The 25550-nt window shown below is 44.3% G+C and overlaps 1 protein-coding gene across 1 annotated transcript in view; it reads right to left on the bottom strand.

Annotated features, from left to right (window-relative positions):
• Positions 1-13059, bottom strand: part of PDE6A (phosphodiesterase 6A) — a 62700-nt gene extending 49641 nt beyond the window's left edge. Inside the window, exons 1-4 of the mRNA XM_047073694.1 lie at positions 12586-13059; positions 4370-4522; positions 3677-3766; positions 2957-3097 (exon numbers count right to left, since the gene is read on the bottom strand). Coding sequence (XP_046929650.1) covers positions 2957-3097; positions 3677-3766; positions 4370-4522; positions 12586-13059 — 858 coding nt within the window. The remainder of the gene's footprint in view (positions 1-2956; positions 3098-3676; positions 3767-4369; positions 4523-12585) is intronic.
• Positions 13060-25550: the final 12491 nt, after the last annotated feature.

The following is a 25550-nucleotide window of genomic DNA, read 5'->3' as shown; positions in this document are numbered from 1 at the left end:
TAAATAAACTTAAAAAAAAAGAATATTCTTGCTTAAGTGTCATTTTCCCTTTTGAGAGGGAGCTCAGAAGAAACAGAACACAGCCACACACAGCAGGCTATATCTGGGTTCAGATCCTTTAAGGTGTGAACTGGGCACCTTTTGAATTCAACGACTCAGAAATTCTTATTAAGAAAGAACCATTCATTTGTATGAATTCATTCATTTGCTACTTCCTAAAGGTGTATCAAAGGGCTTGTTGCTGGACTTGGCAATAATTGGCAAAATATTTGGTTCAGGAGTATGTGAAAGTTAAATGGATGTTTGTACTAGAATCAGAAGTTCCCTAAAATCAGTAGATAGCTGATGTGCATCAGAATCACATACAGAATTATTTAATTTTTTTAACTTTTTAACATTTATTTATTTTTGAGACACAGAGACAGAGCACAAGTGGGGAAGGAGCAAAGAGAGAGGGAGACACAGAATCCGAAGCAGGCTCCAGGCTCTTAGCTGTCAGCACAGAGCCCAACACGAGACTCGAACTCACGAACCACGAGATCATGACCTGAGCTGAGGTCAGATGTTTACTGACTGAGCCACCCAGGCGCCTCACATACAAAACTATTTTAAAAGCAAAAATCAGAATAATAAATCCATGAGTATATGGAAATCTGGTATATGATAAAATAGCATATCAGAATGGCTGCATTTTAAAACAGTGGAGAAAGGATAGATTATAACTGGAGAAGGAGTGAGAGATAAAAGTTATCCCTACCTCATACCTACACATTCATAATTTCAAAATGAATGAATGATTAAAATATATTAATCAAAGCACATCAGATTATCTCAGATTATCTTTATAATATTAAGGTTGGGGAAGTCCTTCTTGAACAAAATCTCAAACTCAAGCATCCAATATATATGGACACTTGATCAATGATAGAGGTATGTTAAGGAAAGATGGTATTTTCAATAGGACAGTGGAAAACGAGTGGTCTTTTCAGTAAATGTTGCTGGGTCCATTGGATATCCACATGGAAAAAGTTAATATTGACCCTACCTCACACTGCACATTAAAAAATTTCCAGGTAGATTATAGAGCTGTGTGTGAAAGTTAAAACAATAAAATTTGAGAGCTAACATAGATGAATATCTTTATTGACTTGGGGCTAGCAAAGGTTTCTTAAGAACAAAAATCATAACCATTAAAAAAAATTGATAAATGAAACTACATTATAATTCAGAATTTTCATTAGTTGAAACATACTATTAAGAAAATGAAAGTACAGAGTGGGAAAAGATATTTGCAATGAGTGTATTCCACAGAGAACCCATATCTAGGATGTGTAAAGAACACCTACAGATCCTAAGATTAAAAGAGACAATAGAATTCTTAAAAATGGGAAAGAGACTTGAATAGGCACTTCTATTAAAGATATACACATGGTCAAAAAACAAGAAAAGTCTCTAATCTCATCAGTCATTAGAGTTCATGTTTAAGACCAAATGAGATCATACCACATGCCTACCAGTGTATGATTCTGTTTATGGGAACTTCAAGAGTCGGCAAAACTAACGTGGCATTAAAGGTCCCCTAGTGGTCACCCTCAGGGAGGAGGGTATGGAAATTAATGGAAAGGGATAAGCAAGGGGATTCTGAGGGTTTAGTAATGTTCTATCTCTTTATTTTGGTGGTGGTTACATAGGGATGTTCATTGATCTACTACCTGTAATTAGTGCTTGTCTCTGTGTGTATGTTATACTTCAACATAAAGCCTTATTAACAAGATTCCACATGTACTGACATGGAAAAATGTTCAGAAAATATTAAGTAAAAAAAAGCAAGAGTATCAGGAAATGTGGCCTAGTGTTTATTAAACAGTTCCTCAGAAGATTCTGATTCAAGCCTGGGAGCCCCTGGACTAGACTTAAGGTCTTATCCAACCGCAGATTCTGCAATGTATTTCATCATCAAACCAACCATTTGAAGGGTCTGCAGAGATCAGTGCACCACTCAGCACAAGGCCCTACAAAATGAAACCGACAGGAAACCTGGGCCTTGGCTCTTTGGGATAAGAAATCACAAATCTAGATAACTCTGGAACTCTATTCCAAGGCAGAAAGTGATTAGCTGCAGGAAGCGGTGACGGGTAGAGAAAGAAAAACGGGGGAGTTGGTTTGGGAAAAACCTCGCTGAAAAATATTGTAGGAGCCACATTGTGTTCTGCTTTCTTAGCCTCTGCATCCTTAGTCTCTGCAGATCTGCCCCCAGAGCATTCCCAGGGACCAGATCCCAGTAACTTCCTTCACTTCAACTGCTCAGGTGGGCCATCCACTTGATAAACCATGGGGAAGGTTGATGCCCACCTTTGTGTGAATTCATTGAGAACTCCTGAAGTTGGCAACTTTCTTCTTTCTGGCTTTTACCCTACATAGAGCTTCTTTATCACTCACCTTTACCTCCTCATCAAGCCTTCTCACATATGCTTTCTTTTCCAACTGACCAGGGAAGACCAGGTTGTTTTCACTCACCTGTGCCCTAGATTGACTTTTCCACTTTAAAGGTTGGTACTCCACTCTTCACTGTAAAAGACCTGTGAGGGGCACCTGGGTGGCTCAGTCGGTTAAGCTTCCGACTTGAGCTCAGGTCACGATCTCGTGGCTCATGGGTTCGAGCCCCACGTTGGTCTCTGTGCTGACAGCTCAGAGCCTGTATCCTGCTTCAGATTCTGTCTTGGTCTCTCTCTGCCCTCCCCCACTTGCACATTCTCTCTCTCTCTCTCTCTCTCTCTCTCTCTCATATAAATAAACATCAAAAAAATAAAAAAAACACAAAAGACCTGTGAAAACCTGTTCACAACCATCCACGTCTTCCCTGCCTCTCCCCTGTGAACTGAATGTGAAACACAAGTCTGGGCCCCACTGTATATTGATCCTGTTCTTGGAAATGTCTGTTCTGAAGCCTCCTCACCTTCTGCTTGGTCATGTCCAAGAGCCCCACAGAATATCTGTCGCAGTTGAGGAAGGCTCGGACTGTGTACAGGGCTTTGTGGAACTGCCGCTCGATATCCGTGAGCTCTTCAAAGACTTTGCTCCCAGACCACAGCAGTATCTTAACAAAACAGGAAAACACTGTCAAACTTTTTGAGTCACAAAGCAGCAGCTCACAATAACCCAGAGACAGAGACAGGACAATTATCCTCCTTTTACAGATGGAGAAACTGAGGTTCCGAGAGATGAAGTAATTGACCAGCTTATAATGGGTCCAACTCTTTCCATTTCTTTTATCTCGGAGATTGTTAATAAGAATGATAACAAACATGGATTGAACACAAATGTTCCACATGCATTTTCTCATTTACTATTGACAACGATCTTTTGAGGGTGGAACCAATCAATATTGCCCCCATTTTTCAAAGGGGGGGACTAAAGCTCAGACAGGGTAAGTAATTTACTCAGGGTCTTAGAGCTAGTAAATTGTTTAACAAGGATTCAAATCTAAGTTGCCTGACTTGAAAACTGTGCATATACAGCTTTACAAACATCGGCCACCTCATCAACACGAGGGATGCTGGGCAGAGACTATGATGGTTCCCAGGCAATTTTATCACCACTGCCTTTCCAGTCTGACCACATCAATGCTTCAGTAAAAGGACTCATCCAGGCCATTCCCTTAAGCCACGCCCCTTACCTGGCCACGCCGAGTCTCACAGTTGTGCAGGTAACTCAGGTGGTATACCTTCATGATTAGATTTGCGAAATTGAGGTACTTGAGAAGAATCTGGAAATCAAACAGCGTGAGGCGAACTAGATGAGAAGAAGAAAGCCCTCCTCTGGCCCCTTCTACCATCAGCAAGTATTTGAATATTTCAAAAGCATCGGAGGCCATTTGAGTAGATGGATCATGGAATGCTGACCCATGAAATGTTGCACTGTAAGAGTGTAAAGCTCGTAGAATGTAGAATGTCAGTGTTGATGGATTAATGGAAAATTGCTACTATTTATTGAGTTTGCAGTCCCTGTGATAAGTCATTTTAGGTATATAAGTTATTTATCTGATCATCACAAGTATCCCGAGAGATGGATACTATAAAATTGGGCCCATTTTACAGATAAGAAAGCTGAGATGTAAAGAAATTAAGTAACTTGACTGAGTCAACTAAATATTAGCAGAGCCAGGACAATTACCCCTGTACCCCAGGCTCCAGGGCCCAACATCCTAACCATTACCCCTGTCCTGTCTCCCTCAGAGGGCATCAGCCTAATCCCCTTGTCTTACAGATAAGAAAACCAAGGCTGGGCCAAATAGCAAGGTTCAGGGGACTTCACAAGCTGTAAGAATGCGCTCACATGGCCACCCCAGCAATTTCTAAAGCGTTTTTACCTCTTCATCTCTCTTGGTGAAGTGGGGCTCATTCAGTTTATTCACAGCCATGAGTACGGCCACCACGTCCTTCCCATTCATTATGGGGGAAGCCAAGATGTTCTTGGTCTGGTATTCTGTGAGGATGTCCACGAAGTCACAGAAATGCTCATCCTGAAGGAAGGCAGACACAGGCAAGGGTGGGCAGAGGAAGAACAAAGACAGTAAAACAGGCCAGAGCCCCATATGCCCGTGGTAGGGAGTGGGAGGAGGGGGGGGGCCTCTATGATTTTGTTGACAAGAAAATGAAGACATTTCCATCTATGCCCCTTCAGCAAGGGCAAAGCAATCAGGGGTGATTTCTGCCCTGGAGGCCTCCAAAATCGAGTAGGAGAAAGTCTGAGATACAACTTACCGAGGGCTGTGGGGGAGATGTGAGCAAAGCCCTGCAGGGGCCCGAGGATGAGGGGACTGACTTCACCTGGGGAGGGAGGGTCAGAGAAGGCTCTCTTGAGGTGATGGCGAGTAAGCCCAAAATAGAAACTTGAGTGAGGAAAAGACTTTAGTGAGTCTAACAACCACAATTGCTAATGGGTATCACGTGCTTTATCTGCCTCAACTCACTTTAATCCTGTGAGGTGAGGACTGCTAGTGGCCCATTCTACACAAAGGGAAACTGAGACTCAAGAAGGAACCTGCCCTCAGCTTTGCTGTCTTTGGGAGAAGCCTTGGTAAGGTTAGATCTGGGTCATGGTCATTGAACAAAAAGAATTTGGTACTTCTAGCTTTTTGAGCAATTCAGTTCTAGCACCACACAGTGAGTCCAATGGATATCCACATTCCATAGGTCTTAATGGAAGCCCCATTGTGTGTCAGGCCTTATGCTGAGCACTGGGGACACAAGTGAGACCAAGGCTCAGGCCGGCTCGCAGACAAATCAATACCAGTAATACATGACACAGGGTTTGGCTCAAAGCTATGGGAGTGCAAAGGAGTACACACCCCCAGACCCCCACCCCTAAAGCAGCCTGGGAGGCCAGCACAGGTCAGTGTGGTCTATGTGGTCAGAAAGAGGAGACAGAGCCTGAACTGTCTTCTTATATCCAAGAGAATCCACCTTTCTGTTTCTTGGTAGCACTGTGAGTTTTTCCAACCATAGGCGTTGCTTGGGACACAAGCCAGCCCAGATATGCAGTTCACGCTGTTCTGAGGAAGGAAGTATATTTCATAGAACGGATTCCCACCCCTTTTCTAGAATTAAGTGTGCAGAAACTTTCCCACGACTGAGAAATTCAGAGTGTGATGCTGTGCATCTGTGGATTTCTCCCGGTTGGAGTGGGATTAGACAAACAGGCAACGGCATTGTTGTTGATGAAGGTGTCTCTAACCAGGTAAAGGGTACAGGAATTAAGAGAAGGCTGTAGGGCTCTACTTGAATTAGCATCAGAGGATTAAGCAAAATCTCTAAAGAGGCATTAGCCATGAAGGGTTTTCCATGTCATTCTCTAAGGACACCGATAAATCCCTAAACACAGGTCTTGGTGGGGCATGCTCAAATTCATTTCAGGAAGTCAGTTCAGCCTTGCAATATTCACTTCTATCAGGGAAAACGATATGTGAGTCTTACCTGCATCTGATGCAGATGTTTACTAAATCTACCAGAACTTTCTTTCCCATTGAGAGACCCTGAACTCTCTCCCGAATTATACAGCTGCCAACCGATGGTGTTCGCACAATCATTGCCATCCTTATATATTCAGCATGTGAAGTGTTCTACACAACTGTGTCACAGAACCTCAGATTATCAGAAGCAGAGAGGGCCTTAGAAGACTTTTAGCTCAAGCTGTTCTTTTGTGTGTGTGTGTGTGTGTCTGTATGTGTGTAATGTTTATTTATTTTTGACAGAGAGAGAGACAGAGACAGAGACAGAGAGACAGAGCATGAGTGGGGGAGGGGTAGAGAAACAGGGAGGCACGGAATCCAAAGCAGGCTCCAGTCTCTGAGCTGTCAGCACAGAGCCTGATGCAGGGCTCGAACTCACGAGTGGTGAGATCATGACCTGAGCCGAAGTCAGGCGCTTGACCCACTGAGCCACCTAGACGTCCCTCAAACTGTTTACTCTAAAGCCCGGGAATCAGATGCCCAGCTTAGGGAAAGCCCAAAGTCATTCACTCATTCAGTTAGCATTCATGGAGTGCTTTATGCCAGGCCCTGTTCTAGACTCTCGGGTTATAGCAGTGAACGAGGGAGGCTTCTCCCTGTGAACAAGGGAGGTGAAGCTGAGAGCTGAAGCTTCAGAGGAACCAGGTGGATGAAATGCATTCCAAGCAGGGAGCACACCCCTCATTCTTGGAAACCCCAATTCCTCTTTTCAAACATTCACAGTGCCAATTCCATGGTGAGATCTACTGTTTATTGAGCAATAATGACGTCCTCAGCCAGGAGCCAGACAACTTAACATCTTTTATCTCATTAACTCTCACATCAGCCTTGTCACATAGATCTGTCACCTTCCTTGTTTTTGTTTTGGTTTTTGAGCGCGCGCACGTGCGTGTGTGTGAGAGAGAATCTTAAGCAGGCTTCATGCCCAGCGCAGAGCTCAATGCCACAGGACTCAATCTCATGACTGTGAGACCATGACCTGAGCTGAAATCAAGAGCTGGACACTTAACCAACTGAGCCACCCAGGTGCCCCCAAGCCTTCCCTGCTTTGCAGAAAACTCCCTTGCTGGTAAGTGGCACAGCCACTCCATTCATTCATTGACCTATATATTGATACACTGATCGACTGATTCGCGCATTCATTCATTTACTCATATTTACTGAGAACAGGCTCTGGGAGAGGTGTTGGATATGCCAAGACCAATAAGAAAGATGAGATTGTCCTCATTAGGTCCTCACAGTATAGTGGGAGCATATGTAAAACATGAACCCACAATTCAAACCATAATGAGAAGGATGTCCCCACAGGATGGGTGAATGGAAGGGAGGGACTTGTTCTCTGAGGCTTCAGGGGCCAATCAGTACATTATCAGTAGTTGAAGATACTCTGAGCCTCAGTTTGCCCTTTGGTAAAATCGGAGTGTTGGACCAGGTCCTCCTCGAGGCTTCCTTCCGGTGTGGCATGCTGGGTTCTGGGTCTCACACGCAGGGAGGGACGGCAGCTGTGAGAGTCTCTGGAAATGGCAGTGCTCTCAGGTGCACTCTTTAGAAATAGGAGTTGTCATGTCTTGGAAAAACTCTCCTTTCCTCTCACACTAGCACCATGCTTACACTACTCTTACACCAGATATGTAGGTGTATCTGACCAGTTCTCTGACACCAGCTGACTGTCCAACAATTCAATTCAATCTTCCTGGAGTCAGTGTCAGACCCCACAGGGCTTTAGTCCCACAGGACTGTCCCTGCTTCAGATGCCAATTACGAGTCCCAGTTTGTCACTTATACTTCTGACTGGCTATAAAGCAGGGTCCCAAGACACCCTCCTCAGGTTTGGGAATTTGCAAGAACGGCTCACAGAACTCAGGGAAATACTTACATGTACAGGTTTATGATATAATAAAGGATATAATAAAAGATACAGACATACTGTCAGATGAAGCACCCTTCCCGACAGCAGGCGCTTCTGTCCCCTAGAGTTGAGGTGCACCACCCTCCCAGCACATGCGTGTGTTCACCAACTCAGAAACTCTCTGAGCCCTGTACTTTGGGGGATTTTTATGGAGGCTTTGTCACATCTGCATGACTGATTATTAGCTCCATTTCCAGACCTTCTCCCTTCATCAGAGAATGGGGAGGTGGAGCTGAAAGTTCCAAGTTGCTAATCATAGCTTGATCTTTCTGGTGATTGGCCTCCATCCAGGAGCCCACCAAGAGTCATCTCATTAGAACTAAAGACCATCTACCAGTCAGGAAATTCCAAGGAATTTAGAAGCTCTGTGTCAGATGCTCCTATCACTCAGGAATTATAAGAGTCTTAAGAGTTCTGTGTCAGGAACCAGGACAAAGACTAAGTAAGTATCTCTTTTTATAAATCATAATATCATAGCCAACTGGGAAGGGTCATCATTTATTAATTCATGCAATAATCTGTAATGAGTACCCACTCTGTCCCAGGCACTGACTAGGTGCTGGGGCCAGTGGTTTATAATCCAGACAGGAATAGTCAGGCCTTGTGGGCTTTCCTAAGGAGAAAGGGTAAAGAATAAAACACACACAAATATTGAAGGGCTAGTAAGGTTGCCAGATTTAGCAAATAAATACAAGATGCCTAGTTAAATTTGAATTTCAAGTAAATACTTTTTAAAGTATAAGTATGTCCTAAATATTGCATGGTACATACTTACACTAAGATATTATTCTTTGTTTATCTAAAATTCAAATTTTCGGGCGCCTGGGTGGCTCAGTTGGCTAAGCATCCCATTCTTTTTTTTTTTTTTTATAAATTGTTTTTTTCAACGTTTATTTATTTTTGGGACAGAGAGAGACAGAGCATGAACGGGGGAGGAGCAGAGAGAGAGGGAGACACAGAATCGGAAACAGGCTCCAGGCTCTGAGCCATCAGCCCAGAGCCCGACGCGGGGCTCGAACTCCCGGACCGCGAGATCGTGACCTGGCTGAAGTCGGACGCTCAACCGACTGCGCCACCCAGGCGCCCCAGCATCCCACTCTTGATTCTGGCTCAGGTCACGATCTCATGGTTTGTGAGTTCGAGCCCCAAGTCGGGCTCTGCGCTGACAGCCAAGAGTTTGCTTGGGATTCTTTCTCTCCCTCTCTCTCTGCCCATCCCCCACTCATGCACGCTCACATGATCTCTCTCTCTTTCATTCAAAATAAAAAAATCAACTTAAAAAATAAAAAAAAAATTTTAAATTCAAATGTTACTGGGAATCCTATATTTTATCTGGCAATCCTAACGGCAAGTCTTCCTGAGGATATCCCAGGGTATGAGCAGGAATTTGCTAGGACGTGGGAATTTTATTACAACCCTGGGAAACTTCTCCATTCATGGTTTCACATTTCAAAACTCCACTGATAGTAGCCATTTCCCAAGTTTTTTTGAGGGTGCTGAGTCACCAGCCAGGGAGACTGCCCCAGGCTTGCCCCAGAGGAATGCAGGCATTACTCCATAGTGAACTTTGGGCTTGAAGGGGGGGGGGTGGAATAGCAGGCCATCCCTTAGCACAGAGGCTCAGCCAACTCTTCAACAAGGATACATTAGCATCAGAGCATCTGCCTAAATCCTCAGTCACTTAACACCAGGATCTACAGAACCTCTTAGCGCCTCTCTTCTGTTTTTCCCACCAACAGACTCTAAACTGAAAGCTCCGGAAGGACCTTCTTGTCCAACTCCCACACAGACCTGGTACAGCATCCCTCCCTTAGAATAGAGCCTTAACAACAACAAAACAATAACAATAACAATAAGGAGCAGGATCGGCCAGTAGGAGCCATAACAATGTGCCAAGAAGCTTGCTAGATGAGAAATAATTCTCTCCTTTAATCCTATGCCAACACTGTGCAGTCGGTATTCCTGTCCCATTTTATGAATTAGGAAGTGAGCCCAGATAGGCTCAAAAATACGCCGAAGCACGATTCTTAAAAAGTCACAGAGTCATGACTCACATTCAGATCTGACTTCAAAGTTTAACCTCTTTATTCTCTGCTATACGATTTGAAATGACCAGTGGTGAATAGCATCTAGTCCAGTGCCCTCACTTTATAGATAAGGAGGAAGAAGAGAATAGCTGAGCAGTGAAGAGTGTGGGCACAAGGCCAGAGTGCCTGAATTCAAATACCCGCTCTGCCACTTTCTACCGGAGTGGCTCTGAGCAACTTACTAACCATTCTGGGGTGTTTTTGTTATTGTTGTTATTGTTGTGTTTTGTTTTGTTTTGATTTTGATTTTTAAGTAGGCTTCACACCCAACCCAGAGCCCAACTCACGACCCTGAGATCAAGACCTGAGCTGAGAGCAAGAGTCAGATGCTTAAGTGACTCAGCCACCCAGGTGCCCCATCCTTTCTGGGTTTTGGTTCCACCATCTGTGAAACAGGGATAATCAGTTACATCTGAAGACCGTGGCAATCCATGTTGGCTACAATGAAAGTCTAGAGAGAGTTGAAGGGCGAACAGTCCCCAGTCCAGCTGAAAGTCCCCTGGAGGCAGAAACACGACCCCCACCCTTGGACATCCAAGGGGAAACAAGGGAAAGACGAACCCCATGGGAGATCCAGCCCAGTGTATTTCCAAGAAAACTATCGCCCCAGAGGCCAAAGTCTGTGCTTCTTATCTTGTCAATGAACCCACGTCAAAAAAGATGACCTGGGGCGCCTGGGTGGCTCAGTTGGTTGAACATCTGACTTTTGATTTGGGCTCAGGTCATGATCTCACAGTTCGTGAAGTCAAGCCCTCCATTGGGCTCTGCGCTGACAGTGTGGAGCCTGCTTGAGATTCTTACTCTTTCCTTCTCTCTCTGCCCCCCCCCCGCTTGCTCTATCTCTTTCTCTCAAAATAAATACATAAACATTAAAAACAAGATGACCCTTTTGAATTCCTGCATTTGTGGATGGGAGGGCCTGGCTCTGCCCTAACTCCTTGGTGACTTTGGACAAGCCCCTTCTCAAGCTCTCATGGCTCTAGGCTCCTCATCCGTTAAATGAGACAGTCGGATGACATCATCTCTGAGACCCCCTCTGTCCCCTTTTAACCTTATGACGCTTAATCTGAACTAAGACCAGAAGTCAGGTGAGCAAAATCACATAATGTCCAGGCTGCATCTTAGAAATGATTGAACACAGGCTCCTGGTCAGGTCAGTGCTGCAATACATGAGACCCACTTGGGCCCTGCTCTCACGGGGCAAACATTGTTTTGGGCAAGGCAGGTGTTAAAGGAATTAAGCATAATTACTTGATGGTGAATCTTTTATGCCAAGTATTTGCTGAGCATCTGCTTTGTGCCAGACATTTGCTGGGATAAAGTGGAGATTAAGGCAGGCATGGTCCCTGGCCCCCGGGCTTATTATGAAAAATGGTTTGGGGAAGGAGCCTGTAACAAAGAGATACAGGAGGGCCTCCATGAAGAAGTGACCTTTAGGCTGAGATCTAAAGGATAAGTAGGAGTTGGCCCTGGGGCAGAGGGCCATGGGGAGATCTGCATGAAGTGCTTTGTCCCCGGTGATCAAAGAGGTCTACATCAGAGCTGCCAGTAGAATCTCACAGAAGGCTGGACTCACAAATGAGGGCCAAGGGGCACCTGGGCAGCTCCGGGGGGTTAAGCATTCGACTCTTGGTTTTGGCTCAGGTCACGGTCTCTCGGTTTCATGAGTTTGAGCCGCAGGTCAGGCTCTGCCCTGACAGCGCAGAGTCTGCTTGGGATTCTCTCTCTCCCTCTCTCTCTCTCTCTGTCCCTCCCCCACTCATGCTGTCTCTGTCTCTCTCAAAATAAATGCATAAACTTAAAAAAAAATTTTTTTTTAAAAGAAGGAGCGAGAGCCAAGGGCTTAACCAAGCGGTACCGTTAACATTTCCAGTAACGAGGCAGGCTGCCACCACATGTCCCCTGATGGAATGCGCAAAGATAACCACGACATCCCCTCTATGTTACTCCTGATGGGAACACACGCCCTGATTCTAATCAGGAAGACACAGACGGGCCCAAGTGGAGGGACATCTCTGCAAAGTATTTGGCCTGTACGTTTCAAAAACATCCGTGTCACGGAAACCGGAGCTAGTGCTATTTGGGTGTAATTGAGGCAATTGGCAAAAATTGAATACGGACTGTTGATTAGACGATGATATTGCATCAAGCTTACATTTCCTGGATCTCATTACCGTGGTGTGCATATGTGAGAAACGTCCCTGTTCTAGAAATACACACGTCCCTGTTCTGGAAATACACAGAAACGTCCCTGTTCTGGAAATGTCTGGAAATACAGTACACGCTGTCGACTCCCATAGGGGTCCGAGAAAAATGAAGATAAAGCAAATGAGGCAAGGCCGTGGCCAATTGATGCATTTGGATGAAAGGTAGATAGTTGTCTGTGCTGTATTTAGACTCTTCTGTTAGGTTTGGATTCCCCCCCCCAAAATAAAATGTTATAAGCCGATAAATAAAGAGAAGTGCCAAACCATTACCAGCCCAGTCTGGATGGCCAGCAGCTCCCCGCCCCGCTTGTACCCACCGGGACTCCATGGAATAATGCCTCCCCGCCCTCCTTCTTGTGGGGAAGAGGGTACCTCTTCTGTGTTGAGGACGTTGGCGAGCTTTTTAGAGTGTGCGACGTGACCAACCACACCCATATCCAGGGGGAACACGATCTCCGAGTCGGGCACCACGAGGCATTCGTCAAGGACAGCATCCTTGTGAACATTGAAGAGCCGCGTGGCCAGCTCCCCGATGCCGTTTCGGACCCTGTACATGAACAGGCTCATGCGGTCTGCCTGCAGAAGGAAGCACAGCTTCTTCATGACGTTGAAGATGCATTTCTCGGTCTGCAGATTCTCCTGGAAGTCCCGCAGGAGGTCAAAGATGATTTCACTCTCCTCCACGCTGTTCAGCGAGTGGTAGTTGCTGAAGTCCACCGCGGCCTCCTTGGCCCCCAGCATGTCCGAGATGACCTTGGCCCGGTAGCGGAGGTTGTAGTACTGCTTGGCAAAGCTGACATTCGAGTCCAGGAACTTCTCCACCTCCTCTGCTGTCACCTCACCCATGGCTGGAATCCCTCTGGCCGCTTGCGTGGAAGGGCTGAAGCTGGCCTTCCCAGGGTGGTTTGACGGTCCGTGGCGAAACTGAGTCAGGATGCGTTTTGTTCCGACCTGGGCTTCTGTGGGTCTGGCCCGTGGATTTCAGCTGGTATGGCTGCAGAGGTGAGGGAGGGAGGGAGCTCGGGAGATTAAATCATTAATATTTCCCGAGAACAAGGATTATGAGGATCAGTGTTCCAGATGCTGCCAGGCCCCAGATGGGAGAAGGTGAGAGTTTCCTTTTCACCTTGGCCTAAGAGCGGAGAAGGGATTTCTAAACAGAGCAGGAGGCGGGCAAAACTAAAAACAACCCCAAAGCGGAGGCTGCCAACAGACAGCACAGGGACACCTGCTCTAGGTGTGTTTTCACCTACACACAGGCAGCACACCTGCTCCTGTAGGTGTGTTTTCTCTGCCCTGTAGGGTGTTTTTCTGCAACGTTCGACACAGAAGTCTGCATTTGCTGTTTAAGAGATTTATTCAGCTTCTCTTGGAGAATCAGAAGAGTCAGCAGCTCTGTGCCCACCTTTCTCCCTGGCAGGGATGGCTAGAGCCGAGAGGGACTGCCCACCCAGCTCCCATCCCCCGACCCCTCACGCCACCCTTCTGTGCCCTCTTTCCCAGGTCCTCCCCAGGATGGCCTCACTGCACATGCTCACCATTCAGCCTACTTCCCTGTGTACATCATGAGTCTGGCACTTACGGGTCTCCCGATTTAAGAAGCTGCACCTTTCCCAGGCTTAGATTTCAACGATTCTTTAATTTTATTTTTTTATTTATTTTTAATTTTTTTAATGCTTACTTAGTTTTGAGAGAGAGAAAGAGAGACAGAGAGAGAGAGTGGGGGAGGGACAGAGAGAGAGGGAGACACAGAATCCGAAGCAGGCTCCAGGCTGAGCTGTCAGCGCAGAGCCCGATGAGGGGCTCAAACCCACGAACTGTGAGATCATGACCTGAGCTGAGGACCAACGCTCAGCCAATTGAGCCACCCAGGTGCCCCTCTCTTGGCACTTTAATGTGGTTTTTCTGGCTACAACCCGTACCTTTTTGGACTGGCAGTCAGAAATGTACACAACAGTCTAGATGCTATCAGCTCTTTTTGAATCTTGAAACACCTGACTCTTCACTGAAGTACCTTCCATCCAGGACACCTGGGGAGAAAGAGAACATTCTCCTTCTGAGATGAAACTGTGCTTTCATTTCCATGAATGTGGCTGCGAGAACCTGGTGTCTCTGTATTGTAAACACTGTGGAATGCAGGCTAATAGACTGTTGCTGGCACTTTGAACTTTGCAAATGAACTTTAATGGAAAGCAGATTACTTCCTTTATTGTAGCGTGTGATAAATTCTCAGGGTATTGCGTCCATTCCGCACTGTATACACAGGTGGCCCCTTGGTCTGGCGGGCCATGCAGCGACCGGAATTTCTCCAAACGTCCTCACCATAAATGACGTGAGTCCTCTATCTGGAATGCTCTTTCCCAGCTCTCTGCGCACCACCTCCTTCTTGACCTCAAGGTGTCAGCTCACGCTAATCATGCCTCGTTGTCTTATCCCAAGTATGTGCCCTCCCCAGGTCCTGCCCGTCACATCATCCTATTTATTTCTTCGATTGCATTTATTACTGTTAGAAATTATCTTGTTTGTTTTTTGTTTCTTTGTCTTTTGTTTGTCTTCACATCTCTACTGTGACTTCCGTGAGGGCGGGACCTGCCAGGGCTGATTCCCTAGGCCTTGCGATGCTGCCCCACATTCTTGATGCTCAGTAAAAAAGTGTTTTAATTGTAAGTCTGTGATGGTTAATTTCATATGCCAACTTGATGGGGCTAAAGGATACCCAGAGAGCTGGTAAAACATTACTTCTGGGTGTGTCTATGAGGGTGTTTTTAGAAGAGATTGACATTTGAATTGGTAGACCAGTGCAGCTGGCATCATCGAATCCGCAGAGGGTCTGAAGAGAACAAAAAGGTGGATGAAGGATGAATGTGCCCTCTGTCTGAACTAGGACATCCACCTCCCTCTGCCCTTCGATGTGGGCATCCTTGGTCCTCAGATTCAGACCAGGACTTACACTGTTGGTCCCCTGGTTCTCAGCCTTTGGACTCAGACTGAATTATACCAATGGCTTTCCTGGTTCTCCAGTTTGCAAACAGCAGACTGTGGGACCATAACCATATGAGTCAATTCTCTAGAGAACCCTAATACAAAATCAAAACTCTTATATATTCTTGAGTACAACTTAGAAAATACAAGAAGACACAAAGGAAAAAAATTGAAATCAAATGTAATCCCAGATACTATCATTGCCAATATTTTTTGGATATTCTTAAATATGTGGAATATATACACACACACACACACACACATATACACTCTAGGAAAATATCAAGATATATATTATTTATAAGATTTCACATATATTTTAAAGATTTATATATAAATCTATAAGTCTATGTATATATAAATACATACATATTGTCAACCTTGGCACTATCAACATATGGGCCAGTAATTCTTTGTTGTGGGGGCTGTCTTATATATTGTAGGATGTTTATTTAGCGGCACCCCTGGGCTCCACCTACTAGGCACCAGTAGAATTCTCCTTCAAGTTGTAACAACCAAAAATGAATCCAGACATTTCTAAATGTCCCCTGGGATCAAAATCATCTCTGTTGAGAGCCATGGCTCTACAGTTAGATATTTAGGTTGTTTGTATAATTTTCTAGTATTGTAAATAATGCTGTAATGAACATCCTTATATTTTTAAGTAAAAATACCTAGCAGTGAGATCCCAGGCCCAAAGAGCTTATAGCTCTGTAAGGGTTTGGATAAATAATGCTAATTTTGCTCTCCAAGGCTATACCAGGGTATATCAGACCTTTCTTACCCCACCTCCTCCCCTCAGTAAGTCAGCAACTTTTCTTAATCCTGGCATTAACAGATCTCCAGAAGGTGGCCCCAATACTGTTCTGCTTTGCTTTTCACAATTTCTCTACAAGGACTCTAAGCTCAACCCTAGTGTTTGTCTTTTTTTTTTTTTTTCTGGGTTTTGCATCTCTATTCTTTATGTGCCCTCTGCCTGTCCCTTCTACCCAGTCCCAATGCCATTCCCTCCATGGATACTTTGATGTCCCAGCTAGACTCTTTTCCTATTTGCAATCCCCAAACTATTGGTTTCCTTCCATCCTGATGGGAGTTTCTTTATTCTAGGCTGTATTACTTCTGCACATCTGCACTGTCCTCAAAGTCAAGCTCTTTGAGGATAGGAGTAAAACTTCATCTATTTTCAAAATCACAAAAGCTCAGCTCATGTGCTTTCCCATAATATACCCACCAGGCTTAGTTCTGGTGGGAATATAAGCCACTGTTCCACAAGAAATCTATTTTTACCTCATTTTTCAATATGCCCAAATGAAGAAACCAAGCCTTCTGAAAGACTTCAGTTCTAATTATTGGGTAGGAACAGATAAGCAGATATTTGCAGCAGGTGACCTCCTAGCATGCTTGCTAAATGGGCCTGATTTCAGAATATCAGGAGAAGGAAATCTGAAGCTTCTTTCACTAGGAGGAGGGGCTACCTGTAGGATTAGGAAAGATTTTTCTGTGTCATCTAGTCTGAAAAAGAACATGTACTACTAGAAAGAAGAAAACAGGACTGTAGACCCAGCAATGCCACTGACTCATTCTGTGACCTTGAGAAAGTCTGTCCTCAACAAGGCTTTGTTGATTTCCTTATCCACAAAGCAATATTTCCCTATCCACAAAACATCTAATACTGTATCTACAACACTCCTGGATCCATGATTCCAGATGGGCTCAGAGTGGAGGAGGGCTGACCAGGAACGGCTGACCTGTCCATTCCTGATCATAAGCCTTCCTTAAGGATTCCCCAGAAAGACTAGCTGGAACTGTTTATTTAGAATAATCTTTATTCCGAGGTCCACATTTCACAGGTGAAGAAACTGAAAAGTTTTGAAAAGTCAGGTGATGCTAGTCATAAGTGACTTGAATTATTTTGAATTGAGATATATAATTCATATAACATAAAGTTCATGCTTGTAAAGGGTATAAAGTGTAGAGTTCAGTGGTTTTTAGTATGTTTGTTATGGTACACCCCCACTAATCTACTTTCTCATCCCCTGGTGACCACTAATCTATTTGCTCTCTCTAATGATTGACCTCTTCTGGACATTTTATATAGATGGGACTATACAATATGTGGCCCAGACTATTTTCACTTAGCATGATGTTTTCAAGTTTCACCCACGCTGTATCGTGTATCAGAACTCAATTCCTCTTTATGGGGATATGTTTTCAACTGTAGTGGGTATATACCCAGCAGTGTAATTGCTGGGGCCATAGGTGATTTTAAGGCTCCGAGTTTGGAGGTAAAAAGAGGGAATAAAGGAAAGAAATAGGACAAAGCAAGGCACCAACTGGGTCAAGGAGAGGCATTTGTGGAAAGGTGTTTGGTGAGGCGGTTTTTTGGAAGGAATAGGAATGGTCAGCATATTAGTGCCATAAATTCCAACGTTGGGTGAAAGTTCTCCATAGGCTCCCCATCGTGCATCCTTCCTGTTAATAGCAATAGTAAAGGAACCAGGGACATTCGATTGGGAGGAAGCTCTGAAAGACTGTTGGGGGTGGAGAGCATGCCAGTTTGTTTAGGGGAGACCCAGAGAGTAGCACAGAGGTAGAGGTTATTATAAGAAGGCAGTACCCAGAGCACTTAAGAGGTAGAGTTCAGGACCTGGGCCTGTCATTTACTATCTGTGTAAATTATTTAATTTTCCCTGGCCCTCATTTTGCTTTTTTTTTAATGAAATTTATGGTCAAATTAATTTCCATACAACACCCAGTGCTCATCCCAACAGGTGCCCTCCTCAATACCCGTCACCCACCCTGCCCTCCCTCCCACTCCCCATCAACCCTCAGTTTGTTCTCAGTATTTATGAGTCTCTTATGGTTTGCCAGGACTGCTGGGGAGATTAAGTGAGATAGTATATAGTAGAGTGCAAAGCTATGTACCGAGGGTATATTAAGTTGAACCCTATGAAATTACCCCTATTTGACTATTTTTGTCCTACACAAATGGCAATCTCATACAGCTCAATTTAATAGTAGTTATCCAATCATCATTAGCTATCATAACTTTCAAAGATTAACTGGATTACCTTAAAGATAGTGTGCTCCCTGTCATTGAAGGTATTCAAGCTGAGGACATGGCAAAGAGGTTTCAAACACCAGCATTAGGAAGATGAATCTGGGGCTAGTAAGTCAGTAAGGAGGTGGTTGCAATCTTCCCAGAGCAAAGGAACGGGTCTAGGATGGGGATGGAGAGAGTGGAGAGAAGGGAGTGGGCATAGAAGCAAGAAGAGTGTGGAAGACTTTCCTTTCTGGCTGACTGGGAAAGAGAGACATGAGAAAGAGTGGTGTAGGCCTGGGTAATTCACGTGTTATCGGGCCCCCCTAGGAAACTTGGCACTGAGTATCCCCTTCCGCACATTTCACTGGTGTCAAATGTTGACTGGGCCTCCATTTCCTGGCTGAAGGCCTTTTCTCTCCTGGCTTGTCAAACTCCATGTCCTAGGTGAAGCCACAGAAGGGAAGGCAGTTCCCGGGCTCCATCCTTATAACTGCTGGAACAGCCTGGTTGGTCTCTACCCACATTTATACTTACCTTGGCTCATTCCCATGTTTCACTTGTTCTTACCCTTGACCTACAGTTGTTATCAGTTCCAAATTGTCCGGCCATGTGTTGACTTAGTAACTTGATTCAACTACTTGGCTTACCTGTTGGTCTGTCCCTGAAGCTTGGCTAGTCTGCGATGTTCTCCTTGTCTGAACTCTGAGGGTCTAAGATGGGTTAATGGATGAGCCTGGTAAAAGTTTGTCCTATGTGCATTTTAACTTTCTGTGCATTTTCCTAAAGCTCAGATTCTGAAAGGTATCTGTAACTCAAAAATGGTTAGGAACTCTGGGGACTCCTGAAAAGACCAGTAACATTAGGTCATGAATACCTGCCTTGTGACCACAGCAGTAGACAAGGCAACAGGCAGGAGAGTGCACCTGGGCTTTGGGTCCAACGTGGGTTGAGTTTGAATCCTCTTTCTATCATTCACAAACTTTGACATTTGACAAAATACTTAACTTCTGGTCCCAGTTTTCTGATTTGAAAATTGTGGATAACAATAATACTTATTTTATAGAGCTGTTGTGAGGATTGGAGGTAGTGTATCTATTGAACTTCATTGACGGCCAGTTCTCAATAAATGTAACCTTTAATAATGATAATATAAGCTAAGTATGAGGCAGTGGTATTTGTAGAAAGCAGAAGCAATGCAAATATGTCTATTTTCCTATTCTTTTTTTAAACAAAAACTTTTATTATTTTTCTCTTTATAATGTTATACATCTTGGTGTTGTAGAAAATTGAGAAAATACAGGCAAATAAAAAGAACATAAGAGTTACCACCCAGAGAAAACATTTTGATGTACATCTTTCTTTTATAATTATATAAATATAATTTTTATGACAAAGCTATGTAACATGTATTTTTTGTGTGTGATAACATATGTAAATAGCTTTCTGTGCCATTGAATATTCTTCTTTTTTAAAAAAATTTTTTTTTCAACGTTTATTTATTTTTGGGACAGAGAGAGACAGAGCATGAATGGGGGAGGGGCAGAGAGAGAGGGAGACACAGAATCGGAAACAGGCTCCAGGCTCCGAGCCATCAGCCCAGATCCTGACACGGGGCTCGAACTCACGCACCACAAGATCGTGACCTGGCTGAAGTCGGATGCTTAACCGACTGCGCCACCCAGGCGCCCCGAATATTCTTCTTTAATGGCTCATAGACTTCCATTGTGCGGCTGTACTATAATTTGTTTAACATATTTCCAACCGTTGGTTATTTAGGCTATTTCTAATTTTTTGGTACTCCCAGTGACTATTTGCATAGTGAAATCTTTGCATACTTTCTTGGTTATTTTCTTACCTTGTTAAGAAAAAACTTTCCCAGAAAGACAAAACAACCTCACGGTTAATCCTTGAAGATATTGTCTTGGCTATCCAAAAATTCAAGAGTTTAAGTAAAGATATAATGGAAAAGTCAATATTTTAATGCAAAGATCATGTTCTATTTTGAATGATCCTCTCCCATAGCACCTAGCACATATCCCCGGAAGAACAAATCTGGGATTCTGGGGCTTGTGATCACCGTAAAAAGTCAAATAACAGATCATTTTCTGTACCTAAATATTTATACTAAGAGTGACTTGTGCTCTTTCATCCTGGTTAAGAATCACATTTCTTGTCTTTCTCCAAATCAAATGGTACATGTTCCAAGTCCCCATCCCACAGTGCTGGCAAGATATTAAATCCTGGTAACTATTGTGACTGCTGTCCCACCCCAGGTTCATGTGAAGGTATGTTGTTCTAACTCGATACAGACAGAAAACAACCCTCTGGCCTTTTGTTCACCCTGATACCATAAATGTACCCTTTGTTCAAGTTGGTATGGCCCCTGAAAGGCCAACCATTCTGCTCTTCACAAGGGTTCAGGAGTCCTTGCTATGACGTTAGCCTCCCAGGGCAACCCATATGGGAGGCTTCCCTACCTGCCCAGGGCAGAGAGAGGCCCAAATTCTTGCCATTCAAGCATCCTGCAAAGCCTAGCCCATGTCTCAGCTGTGGGGAGGCTTTCAAATCTCCCTTCCCCCAACCACTTGGTTCTCCATTCTTTCCTCATCTGGGACAGTTTAGCATAATTTTCCTCAGAGGCCCAAAGTGGGAAGGGATCTCTTCCTGAGCCTGAGAATGGTTACTTCGTGTTGTACCACACAGTGGCCCTGAGGGGCAAGTGATCAAAAGACCAAGCCCCTTCTAGGGAGTGGGGATAGAGGGCACAGGGAAAGCATTATAATAGGTCAAAGCACCATTTGTACAATTAGAAGAATGGAAACAACAAAAATGTCCCTCAATGCTTAAATTAACGACAGTGAATGAAACATCGAAATACTGTTCAACTGCTGTGACCAAACACAGCCACGATGATATTTCCCATCCCACATGTCCTTCTTACAATGTGACTTTGACACTTCTCCCATGGAGACTTGGGGTCTATTGCCCACCCCCCCCCTTGAAATTGGCCAGGCTTTTATGACTTTCAACCAACCAAGTGCAATAAAAGTGAAGCTATGTGGCTTTCGAGGCTAGATTGTAAAAGGCTGTACAGCATTCTCTTTATTCGCTGTAACACTGGCTCTTGAAGCCTTTAGCTGTCATTTAAGCACAGACTTCCTTGAGACCGCTGTGGTGTGAAGAAACCCAGGCTAGCCCACACAGAGAGCCCACAAGGAGAGGTCCTGAGACTCCATGAAGACGTCCAGATGTCCTTCATTTGCTTCATCCCCATGCACTTTCTCCAATCTGGCCGCCATCTGACTATAGGTCCATAAGAGACCATCCAGTTCAGCTCTTACCAAACTCCTGATCCACAGCAACTGTATGATTTAACAAAACGATTATTATTTTAAGCCACAATAAGTGGCTTATTATTTTAAGCCACTAAGTTTTGAGCGATTTGTTACTCAGCAATCGACAGCCAGAAAGCATCTTTTGACATAAGGGAAAGGAAGCAAAAATAATATAAAAACAGGGAGGGGAACAAAACATAAGAGACTCTTAAATATGGAGAACAAACAGAGGGTTACTATTGGAGGGGCTTGGGGGGGGGTGGGCTAAATGGGTAAGGGGCATTAAGGAATCTACTCCTGAAATCATTGTTGCACTATATGCTAACTAACTTGGATGTAAATTAAAAAAATAGAAAAGAAAAAAAAAAGGATCTCTTGATGCACTGATACAGAATAGTCTTCAATGTATAGTATTAATTTCTAAAAAGTGCAAAATGTGTATATTGTAGGCCCCTTTTGTTTAAAGAGATTTGGTCTTGAAAATGCATAGATCACTGGTTTGCCAACCCTCTGTGTGCATTAGAATCTCCTGGGATCCAAACATTGTTATCTTTTATTATTTTTTATTTTTATTTTTTTAATATAATTTATTGTCCAATTGGCTAACATACAGTGTATAAAGTGTGCTCTTGGTTTTTGGGATAGATTCCCATGGTTCATCCCTTACATAGAACACCCAGTGCTCATCCCAACAAGTGCCCTCCTTAATGCCCATCACCCATTTTCCCTTCTCCCCACCCCCATCCACCCTCAGTTTGTTCTCTGTATTTAAGAGTCTCTTATGGTTTGCCTCCCTCCCTCTCTGTAATTATTTTTCCCCTTCCCTTCCCCCATGGTCTTCTGTTAAGTTTCTTAAGATCCACAAATGAGTGAAAATATATGATATCTGTCTTTCTCTGACTGACTTATTTCACTTAGCATAATACCTTCCAGTTCCATCCACATTGCTGCAAATGGCATGATTTCATTCTTTCTCACTGCCAAGTAGTGTGGAATACTACTTGTTATCTTTTAAAAGTTCTCCAGGAGATTCTGATGTGCAGCCAGAATTGGAAACTGCTGCTATAGAATAACCAGAAGGTAACACAGGAAACTGGTGCCGTGTCTGCCCCCAGAAGGAACAGCGGGGTAAAGAATGGCTAGTGTGGGAGAATTACTTTTCATTGTAAACTCTTTGATCTTTTGAATTTATTTATGTGTACATGTTACCTGTTTCCAAGGACAATCAAATTAAAAAAAAAAAAAAGGTACAACACCCATCGCAGTGAAAATAAATCAGAATAGCAAATCGGGAATAGCCTCTCCAATGATGGGAGTCAGTTTGGGGCCCACTAGGGCAAGGCCTCAGAGCAAGTGACCTGTCCCACCTGGGAAGTGTGGCTGGTCAGAAAGCACTGAGGAGGCAAATCCTGAAGTGGCCGCTCACCGGAAATGACTTATTTGCTGGCCCACAACAACCCCCACTTTAGTTACTCTTTGGAAAGCAGTTTGGGATAGAATAATGGCTATTATACGTGACCTTCCAGCTGCTAGCACTTCTATGAACCCTGAGACCAACAGGAGGGGAAATGCCCAGACTCACATGGGAGGGGTAAAGAGACCTGGGTTCTGGCTGCCTGGGTGGCTGAACTGCTGTTACTGAGGAAAAGCAGATTAGTAGGGATTTGGTGATCTGTTTCACTTCTTAGACTCCTGCTGCAGAGAAGTAGAGCACTGATGAACTATGGTAGGAGTAGCAGACCAAAGTCCAGTTCCATGGAGCCCCTGGGGATGTGTATGTGGGGAGGCAGAGAGGGCCACAACATTAAATAGCAGTCTGAGATGCTGAACTGGAAGGGAGAGAGGCACCAATGGCTGTCCTAAAGCTTCCTCTCTAGCATCTTCTCCTTGCACTGGGTCATAGCCATATGTTCTTGGGTTTTGGCATCAGGCAGCTCTCAGTTCGGAAATCCCCCACCGTTCCACCTCAAAATCCACTACTTGTCAGTTGCGTGACCTTGTTGAGTAACCTAATACTGTGATCCTCAGTTTCCTCACCTGTAATGTAGATTAAAATGGATGGAATGTGGGGTGCCTGGGTGGTTTAGTTGGTTGAGTGTTGACTCTTGATTTCAGCTCAGGTCACGATCTCATGTAACATGAGATTAAGCCCTGCACTGGGCTCTGTACTGACAGCTCGGATCTTGCTTGGATTCTCTCTCTCTCTCTCTCCTTCTGTGCCCCTCCTCCCCCCCAAAACAAATAAATAAACCTAAAAAAGAAACATATACTGTTTTAGGGGCACCTGGGTGGCTCAGTCGGTTGAGCATCTGACTTCAGCTCAGATCAGGATCTCACGGTTCATGAGTTTGAGCCCTGCATCCGGCTCTCAGCTGTCAACCCAGAGTCCAATTCAGATCCTCTGTCCCCTCTCTCTCTGCCCCTCCCCGGCTTGCATGCTCTGTCTCTCTCAAAAATAAATAAACATTTAAAAAAAAAAAAGAAAAAAATGTATACTATTTAAAAACTAAAATGTATGGAATAAGAGAAAGAAAATGATAGCTGTTGTTATATTAAACCAGGTTTTACTGGTGTCTGTTACATGCAAGGATGCAAGGTGTACTCTTACGTTTGACAATACGGTGGATGTAGGGGTTAAGAGTGGGCTTTGCAGTCAGGTGTAACCAGGACAAAATCATATTACTGTCACTTATTAACTGGGACCTTGGGCTAGTCACCTAACATCTCTGAGTCTAGTTTCCTTACCTATAAAGGGAGAATCATAATATAGCACCTCCTTGAAAGCTGCTCTAAGGATTAAATAATGAATGTGAAGAGTTTTGTGCATCCAGAAATATACATCCAGAAATCAGCATCTGTTGCCATCGTATGTTCTGCAGCCTATAGGGTGTGACAAAGTACCTTACACCCACTGTCTTACTTGACCCTCTCCACGACTGGGAAGGCAGGACACATCAGGTGCGTCTGGCAGGAAGTGTCGGGCAGGCATTAACTACCTTTGATGCCCATTGACTTATCTCCAGTCACAAGGGACAGCATCAGGAATAAACCCAGGTGTTCTGATTCCCCATATGACTTGTGACTTCTGGAAGCTCTGAATCTGATGGTTGACAGAAACTTGAGGATCATCTCTAGGCAAGAAAGGGAGTTCCTTAAAATTAGTGTGAAGAGGTTCATTGGAAAGGGAAGGAAAGGAAGTTAACCGTTTTTGCTTCTTTCACAGGAGCTCTTGACCTTCCACTCCTGTCCAGCGAACCCCCGCAGGCTATAAACAAGAGAGAATGAATAAACATATATTTGACGTCAAATAGCTCCCAGTTACGGGGCAGATAATTAAATCAGGATGACACGTTCAGATGTGACTGGAAGGGTAGGGGAGAGAGAGTGGGAATTTAAACTGAGACCTGAGACAAGAAAGAAACCAGGCAGCAGGAACCAGTGGTCGGTCCCGAAAGAATACAAGGTTGGCTGGCAAAGGAGGCCAGGATGGGTGGAGAGCAGAGAGAGAGGGAGGGATGCCAGGTAAGAAAGGCACCGGTCCAGAACATTCAGGTCCTCGAAAGCATAGGGAGGAATTTAATTTTATCTGTAAACGTCAAGAAAAGCCACTGAGGATTTTAAGCGAAGTTGGAATTACGTCTCATATTTATTTTTACATTTTTATTCACATCTTAAAAGGCGTCTCTGGCTAATTGGGACCTTCAGTGGAGAGTAGGTTACACTAATGGTAAAGCCCCTAACTTTCCAGCTGACCTTTCCCCATTTAGGATCTTCATTCCACATCTACAAAGGGAGAATGGGAGGGGACAGGGTCCCAAGGGATCAGTGATAAAGACCTTCCAGCTCGAAAAGGCAGAACACTTAACCGCTCTAGACCGAAAGCTTCCGGGTCTCTCCGGACACCTTTTCCTTGCTACGCTTTCAGGGTTCAGGTGCAAAACCGCTGATAATTCCTCACAGCCCCCAGCAGAGAAGGA

This window comes from Lynx rufus, unplaced genomic scaffold (assembly GCF_022079265.1).
Source record: "Lynx rufus isolate CCGP_SWC_20201006 ecotype Redwood Valley unplaced genomic scaffold, mLynRuf1.p SCAF_1, whole genome shotgun sequence".
NCBI classification, from domain to species: Eukaryota; Metazoa; Chordata; class Mammalia; order Carnivora; family Felidae; genus Lynx; species Lynx rufus.
Note: the sequence above shows the minus strand (reverse complement) of the source record. Positions and strands in the feature narration are given on the sequence as shown.